The sequence below is a fragment of the Pteropus vampyrus genome, unplaced genomic scaffold (genome assembly GCF_000151845.1).
Source record: "Pteropus vampyrus isolate Shadow unplaced genomic scaffold, Pvam_2.0 Scaffold571, whole genome shotgun sequence".
Classification (NCBI taxonomy): Eukaryota; Metazoa; Chordata; class Mammalia; order Chiroptera; family Pteropodidae; genus Pteropus; species Pteropus vampyrus.
The window spans coordinates 241,344-250,310 of NW_011889352.1; the positions used below are offsets into that span (position 1 = coordinate 241,344).

Consider the following 8,967-nt stretch of genomic DNA (forward strand, 5'->3'; position numbering starts at 1 on the left):
ACTGTAAGTGGTATTGAAGACAACGCTATTATCATTAGCAACAAGAATTACTTTTTATGTCTTTTTTTAAAAAAAATCTCTTCCTGCCCTTATAGTTCAAAAGAACCTGACTATATAATGACTTTAAAAGTACAGAAAAAAAACTTGCTACCTTCTGAATCAGGATCTCCAAATGGATTTAATTCTGCTATATCAGGATCACCAAATGGATTTAAATTCACAGTGGCCAAGTCCTTTTCCGCTTCATCCATAAAGTTAAGTTTGTTGATAAGTTCTGAAAATAAACATATGTGTTAGAGTTCACTATGGTTTCAGTAAAGCATAACTTTGATCATTCATGAAATATTTCAACTTGTATAAATTCACATTAATAATACCTGCAAATAATAAGATACAGCATTTTACCAATGATAGAATGCCATTCAAGTATTTTGTAGCATACCAACATTTTCATATGAAACAAAATAAATATGCATATTAATAGAAAAATTATATCAGATAAACTTTTGTCTGAATTTAATTCAATCTAATAAAAGAGTACTGATAGATTTTTAGTAAAACATCCTTCAGTCTTAAATATAAATAATTCAAATGAGTTTAATCTAAGCAAATATCTTAAAAACAATATAGTTACAATATACAAGCTAACTAAAGCAATACTGTCATGTTATATGACCAATTATTATCTTATGTTTTAAAATAACCATCTAACAAGGATCCTGATACAAGGCTTTGCTAAAGATGGTCAGTTCTGTTATGTTGTTGCCTGTTGGTGCACTACAAATTACCAAAGAAAACATTCAAGGAAAAGCACAAAGACAAAACTGACAGCTAAATACAGACAGAAGTCAAGAGGTAGCAGGTCACAGTAAATAAAGGCAATCAGAAGCAGAAAGAAAGGAAGAAAGCTCTTAAACCTTCAGAGGAACTGGCTGATTTAGCTGAAGGCATATTTGCTTGCTTTATGCAGTCATCTTGATCTTCATCTAAGCTGCTCAGAGCATTCAATTGGTTTACAATTTCTGTAAACAGAAGCCAGTCGAGACAAATGTAAGGTAAGGTCATTTAATTAAAGAGCAGTAGAAGCATGCTGTTACTTAAAAAGACAAAGAGAGGGGATGTTCGGTTAATCAAGAGAATAATACACTCAGAGGATGTTATTTTGATGAACTATAACAGATGTATTTAACTGAAAGTTATGCTGTACTATTTTAGATGGAAAACGTTTTATTGTTAAAACATATTATTAATGGAAAACCTATGTTAAACACAAAACAAAGATAATTCAAGAGGCTGACATTGGCTTTCAGTAACCACATTTTGCATTTTTAAAATAGTGCTTTAAATGCATATGTTAAAAACAATTTAAAAATCCTCTGATACCACAGAAAATATGTACTATTTGTTTACAAAATTCTAAATTTAAAGGTTTAAAGAATATATACGCATGAATCATGAAAATAAGCACCTGCTCATTCTAGAATTTTAAAAATTAGCACAAAATAAGAAAAGCAGGCAATAGGTACTATTTTCTACTGTTTTCTAAGGAATTTGCTCTTTTAAGGGAACTCAAGTATTTGCTTTAGAAAATCTTATAATTTATCCAATAAGGACAGAACATAGACCTAATAGAAAAACCTTAAAATAAGAATTCATTTTGCACATAAATAGAATTATTTTACATGAGTCATATATATTTTGGATAGCTCTGAATATGTGAAATTATGATTCATTGGGTGAAAATTAGCTTAGAAAAAAATAATAAGAGCCTACTAGAGTAGTCCAGTTAACTTTTGCTGTTTCCAAAGTTAAAACCTGGGAATAGCTTAAGTATTAGGACAAACCAAACAGATCCAGATCATTTAGTGGGAACAAAAGAAAATGGTTAGAAATAAAAAATGATTATAAATTCAGCATTAAATATGTTGTTCTTTAACATTGTAAATCTAAGTACATATTATAAATTTTATTTGAACCAAATCATAAAATACTCAATTGTAATAAATTTGCCTTTAACCATACGTTTTCAACAAATATTCATTTATCATTCTGTGCCAAGTACTATCCTTGATACACAAGAGTAAAAAAAGAAAAAAAACAGACATGGTATTGTCCTTGTGGAATTTACCTTCCATAAAGGTAGAAAATAATATTGAAATAGACAATAAATGACTACCAGAATATTAGGCAGTCAGAAATGTTATTTTTTAGACCTTTGAATCAAATACATATAAAAGGTTGATAAGGTTATTCATTTCTCTTGTCCAAATGAGAAAATACATTTTGCATGAATAAAACTGCTTGAGGTAGTCTAAATAAACAATAGAAAACAAGGAGTAAACACAATTAATACCAACTAAATTTGTCATCTGAATTTGAATAGTAAGAACCGAATAATCAGCCTTTATAAAGTGTCTTCTTCTATCTTATTCTGCCAACAGTTTAAAACCCCACTCCAACTCAAAACTAACCTAGCAAATTCCTCATGAGGTATAGTTCATTTATAAGTTAGCTCTTTTCCCTCCCACTACTAGTCATTGGAATTTTGAAATTTTTAGAGAAATGTAATGGAGTGGAAAGTCAGTGTTAAATGATTACCAGTGCATGATTGATTTTTCTTCATTCATTACTAATTGTGTATTTTTAAAAATTTGCAAATAGTTTATTTTTAACTTTGAAAATATGAAAAAATATTAATAACAGCAGCTATTATTTATTGAGCAGTGGAAAGAGCTTTATATATGTTATCAGAATTAATTCTCATAAATATCCTGAAGTATTATTATTAACATCCACATTTTATCATGTATATTATTATTTATTTGTACTATATTGCCAAATGTGCAATTATTAAAATATTTTAAAATAATGTTCAAAGATTTGCAATTTTCTTTACATGTTTTCTTTTATCTTCTTAGATGTAATCTCAAAGAAAGCAGAAATCAACCATTTATTTAAACATATAATGAGCACTATAAGGAACACTTTAGAAATATTAGACTTGGTCCTTATCTTCAAAACATTAATACTGTTCCATAGAGTTTTAGGTAAAATGTGGTCATTTATATAAATATTATCAAGGTGAGTCAATAACATGAATAAATTATTTACATTGTAATTTTTCTGAATGTTTAGAGTATTTCCTCCCTCTCATCATGTTTTTCGTATACCTAAACCCACTGACGACCATTTCCTCATTAACTAACTTAAAGTAATTTCTTGTTTCCATTCAGTTTACTGATGACGAGTCCTTCCTATCCTAGTTTTCTCTATATATTCATAGCTTAAATAAATCCTTACTTAACTCCTAGAACTTCTGCTTCTAAAACTTCCATTCATATTTAACAGAGTGAAAAGGTAATTTTAATTACTCATACCAATGTTTTTTTCGGTTGGCATGCAAATAAATGTGAATCCAAATCATAAAAAGCAACTGCCAAAGAAATACCATTTATCTATCTAATAAACATTTATCAAGTACCTATTATCTGCCTGTGATAGTACCTGCCCTCGTGGCTTTGTATTTTTGTAAGACAGAAAGAGAAATAAAGCAATACATAGTGTATGATAAATATGACATATGTTATGATTGAAATATGTATTGTAGGCTATGTGAAACTGGAAGAGGGACTTTGGTCAGGAAGGCATCCTGAACTTACTCAAATTTGAGCTAAAATGAGACAAACAGAAATTATTATTAAAATAAAAAGACAAAATGGAAGGCATTCCACAATGATAAAAGGAAAGCAAATGCGAACATGACATATTTGAGGAACTACAAGTTGTTTGGGGTTTAAGATGCCAGGGATAGGGAATGGAATGAGATGGGGCTGGTGAATGTTCTAACATGAGGGTTCTTTTGACCCAACTAAAGAATGTGAATTGAACTCTGACAGCTATGGGAATCCAGTAAAAAATCAAATGAATATTTTCGAAACTTCATTCCAAGAGCAACATGGTGGCAGCATTGGGAAAAACAGCACAGGAAACAAAAAGTAGTTCAGCATCACCATTCCATGAGGGGAGGCACACAGTAAGTATTTGCTAATTAAAAAACAAATGAAGAAGAAAGATTTGCTAGTTCATTTGACACAGGGAATGGGGAAAGGAATATAGGATAAATGCCAAGTTTTTGTCTTGGGTAACCATGGATAGTAGCATGGCAATAGGAGCTATTTAGTCTGGGCGTAGCAAGCTATAAGGTGCCTGTGAAACTTATCAGCGTAGCAAGCTATAAGGTGCCTGTGAAACTTATCAGGGTAATAATTCAATTAGCAGTTGCATATGTGGCTGTGGACTCTAAAATATATAATTTTGTTACGTATTTTTCCTCTTAAAAATGTATTTTTCTGTTTCTTCTAAATTTCCAACAATGTGTTTTAGGTTTATAATAAGGAAAAAAGTTAAAAAATTAAAAGATTAAAAAAAAATTATTTCCAGAATTTTTTTAAGTGGGAACTTTTTCCCAGTAATATGCTACCCTGACCAAAAAGATTCCCTGGACCAACATACTTAGATAATACTTTATTACTTATTAAAGGCTTGTTTCACCAAAAAATTACACGTTTGGATTATGCTATGTAATAGCACAAATTTTTACTGTAGTGCTACTCAAATTGAGCAATAAACTCATAGTGTAGCATATTTTAGCCATCATAACAGTGTGTCAATCTAGACTTGCCTCATTGGTGAGAAAAAGAAGGAAAACTAAATTAGGGGCAGGTAATCGAAGCAAAGGGTCAAGTAATTTGAGACTCTTCTTTACTGTTAGAAAGGCAAAAAAAGATAGAAATTGACCACCAGAGATTATCACACTGAATTAAAAAAGGGGGAAGGGGCGGTCACACAAAGAATAGGTGGCTTTTTTCTTTTAAGAGTCTGTAGTTGAGCTAAAAGAAAAAAAGTGCCTGGAACTATAACATACCTGCAAATCTTGCAGGATCATCACTCTTCTCTCCAAAGTATAACAAGATTCAGTACAGGTATATTTCGTTTTAAGACAGTATCATTTCACTTCTTGGCAGAAATCTCAGTCCAAAAAATGTCACTTTTCTCACTGGCTTGAGCCCACAAATATTTGATTTATGGGTACAAATAGTGGGTTTAATAATGTAATTTTCAATCCCATAGTGGATTATAATAGGAAAGGGAAGAGTTGCTTTAAGCAGAAAAGCAGGCATTGAGTAGTGTGTCTCTCTGGATCTTCAACCTCTCCCTCTGAATTAATTAATAAACCTTAATGGCATATTAATATGATCAAGTTGCTCCCAAATTTTAAAAAATTCTTTCAACCATTAGCCCCTTCTAGTTTGGCCAGCCTCTCTTAATCTTTATAAGAAATCATCTTAAAAATTTAGTCGTCTACAATTTCCCACCTACCATTGATTCTTCAATTCACTGCAATCTGCTCTTATCCCCACCTTTATTCATCCCCCTTACTGAAACTGTTCTCAGGTCACCACCATATATTCTAATTGGAAAATATACGAGATATCTATTAGCTCTTATGATATATGACTTTTGTATGATAAACATAATTAAACATTCACTCCCTGAAATTCGTCCTGCTCCTTCCAGGACACTAGTATCTCCTAGTTCCCTCCTATCTCTTTCATAGTTATGTCTTGGTCTCCCTTAATGATAACTATTCTTCCCTCTGTGTCTTAAATATTATTATTCTTTAGGCCTATCATTGGTCTCATTCTTCCCCCACCTCAAAACTGCTCTTCCTGAAAGAAATAATCTACTTTTTTGGCTTAAACTAACACATGAATACAGATAATTCTCAGGCTTGAATTTCCAACTGTCTAGTGGGAATTTCTACCCTAATATCCTAGATATTCCCCTTACATACTTAATGGACAAAAAATGGAATTAAATAGCTGTGTATTTATGTCATGTTCCCATTTTCTAACACCTAGAAGTTTTTAGCATAGCTATTACTTAATGTATGTTGTAAATGAATGAATTAAAAGTCATAATACTTGGTATTATATTTCTAAAGGCAGAAAGGCATATAACATATCTTATTTTTAAATTATAGAAATAGTATTTTTAATCGATGTGTCTACATGTCAGTCTATGTATCTATACATAGTTTAAAACAACAAATTATCTCTCTCTGTTTTGTGGGCTGACTGGACTCAATGGGTAGTTGGTTCACTGCAGTTATATGGTAGCTGGGACTAAAGCCATCTGAAAGCTCTAGCTGGGCTGACCGTCCAAAGTGGCTTCCTCATTTGTATGTATGTATGTTTGGTCTTAACAGCTAAGAAGTCTGGAATAATCAGGGCTGGCCAGGCATATTTCTCTTTCTCTTTCTCTCTTTCCTCTCTCCTCTCTCCTCTCTCCTCTCTCCTCTCTCCTCTCCCCTCTCTCTCCCTCCCTCCCTCCCTCTCTTCCTCCCTCTCTTCCTCCCTCTCTTCCTTTCTCCCTTTTCCCTCACAACATAGCAATTTCAGGGTAGTTGGACTTTTTTACATGGCAGCTGGCTTCCCCAGTGCATGCATTATAAGAGACCCAGGTAGAAACCGCAAGGCATTTTATTATGATTTAGCTTTAGAAATTACAGTGTTGATTCCCCTGCATTCTATTGGTTAAAAATGATTTATAGGACCAACCCAGATGAAAGAAAGGGGACTAAAAAAGGGCATGAATATTAGGAGGCACGATTCACTGGAGGACAATCTTTGGAGACTAGCTACCACACATTAGATCAATAAATCAGAAAGTTGAACTTATTTTTTTTCTTACTAATCTAACATATTAACTATAATTCTACATTACTTTCTAGTATTTTATTAATGCACCTATGTGAAAAGTACAGCTCTTAAATTGTACAAGTCAATTAATTTTGACAAATGTATACACCAACATGACAGTGATGCAGAACACTGCATCACTCTCACAAGTTTTCTCATGCCTCTTTTCGATCCTCAAACCATATCACTATTCTAATATTTTTCACATAAGATTAATTTTGCCTCTTCCAAAACAACTCACAAACGGAATTATATACAATATACTCTTTGATGTAAGTCCTCGATCATCATAATGGTTTTGAGATTCATCCATGTTGTCAAACATGTCAACGGTTCATTTTTATTGCTGAATAGTATTCCATTCAAGGATACAAAAACAGTCTGCACATTTTCTTAATGGTCTATTTTGATGAGCATATGTTGTTAATTTGATGAAGTTTAATTTATCAATTTTTTCTTTCATGATTATTACTTCTTGTGTCTTGTATTATAAGAACTCTTTGCCTACTCTCAAGTCACAAACACATTCTTTTTTCGTTTTTTCAGCTTTATAGTTTTAGCTTATATAGATTATGTCTATAATCTATTTTGAATTAATGTTTGCATATGCTAAGAGGTAGGAACTGAGGCTCATTTTTTCCATATGGGCAACTAGATGTTTCAGCATCATTTGTTGAAAAGACTTTCCTTTCTTCACTGAATAATGCTAAACTTTTGTTCCAAATTAATTGACCAAATAAGTTTGAGTTTTTCAGGATTCTATGTTTTGTTCCACTGACCTGTCATATGCCAATACATACTATCTTGATTAGTATAGCTTTACAGTAAATCTTGATGTAAGGTAGTATTAGTTTAGTGTAACAATTCTTTTTTTTTTTTTCCAAGATTGTTTCAGTTACTCAGGTTCTTTACAATTCCAAATATATTTTAGAATCAGCTCAATTTCTACTTATTAAAAAAATCCTGGTAGAATTATGATTCTACAGATTGATTTGGGGAGAAGGGATATCTTAACAATTTTGAGTCTTCTAATCGATGAACAAAGAATCTCTATTTATTAAGGTCTTCTTTAATTACCTTCAGTAACGTATTATAGTTTTCAGCATAGAGGTTTTTCCATATCTTTTGTTAAATTTATTTCTAAGTAGTCTGTTATTTTTAGCCTCTATTATAAATGGAATTGTTTTAATTTCATTTTCTAAATGTTAGTTGTTTGGAGTGACATCAGAAACATGGTGGAGTGAGAGACATTCCCAGATCTCTCCCCTTGAAATAACAATAAGCTGAACATCTAAAACTCAACAAAAAAACACCCAGACTAAATGTTAGTTGTTCATATATAAAAATACAGATTTTTCTATAATGATCTTGTGTCTTGTGTCCTTGTTATAATTTCCAGTATAATATTGAATATAAGAGGTGAGAGCAAACATCCTGGCCTTGTTCCCAATCTTAGGAAGAAAGTGTTCAGTGTCTCACCATTAAGTATGATGTTAGCTGTAGCTTTCCATAGATGCTTTTTATCAAATACAGAATTCCCTTACATTAAAATTTGCTGAGAAACTTGGTATTGAATTTTTGTCGAAAATGTTCCTTTGAGATAGAGGTGTCACTCCTGCAGTGTGTTAATATGGTTAAATCAACCTTGCATTTCTAGGACAAATCCTTAGAAAATGCATATTCGTACTTAAAATGTTATATGTCTCCTGGATCCTCCCCTAAGTAAATATTGGAGAGCTTCTTACTTCTTCAGAGCTCTCACTTCCTTCCGGTCCTGTCATATGGCTCTCCATATCCACAGAAATCTCCCAAGGTCTTCATGGGAGTGTTGGAGAATTCTCAGTTGTCATCAGTACAAACGAAGCAGCATTAGAGTTTAAGAGTGACACAGAAAGTAGGCTGAATTTGTAATCTGTATCTTCTGCCACTTCTACTATTCTCTGAGTTGACATATTTGAGTTCTAAACACTGGGAAGAGATATTCTTGCTGTCTTCAGGATCTCATTCTAGGGTCTCAAATTCCTTTAAAAGGGAGATAGCTGTGGTGGTTTATAAACTTTTTAGCTCAAAGGATCAGAAATGCTCCCATATCTCTGTTTCTACACTATTTCCCAGCCTTAACATCTAAATAATAGATGAAGTATTCCAGAAATTCTTATCTCTTACACAGACCACCAGAATAGGTTGTGTTTTTTTTTGTTTTTTG

At 32.2% G+C, this 8,967-nt stretch overlaps 1 protein-coding gene across 8 annotated transcripts in view; it reads right to left on the reverse strand.

The window, feature by feature from the left end:
* Positions 1-8,967, reverse strand: part of EHBP1 (EH domain binding protein 1) — a 322,192-nt gene that overhangs the window by 177,394 nt on the left and 135,831 nt on the right. For all 8 annotated transcript variants that reach the window (XM_011384344.2, XM_011384346.2, XM_023525560.1 and 5 more), the window contains one exon: positions 152-274. In XM_011384344.2, the coding sequence (XP_011382646.1) occupies positions 152-274 (123 nt within the window). The remainder of the gene's footprint in view (positions 1-151; positions 275-8,967) is intronic.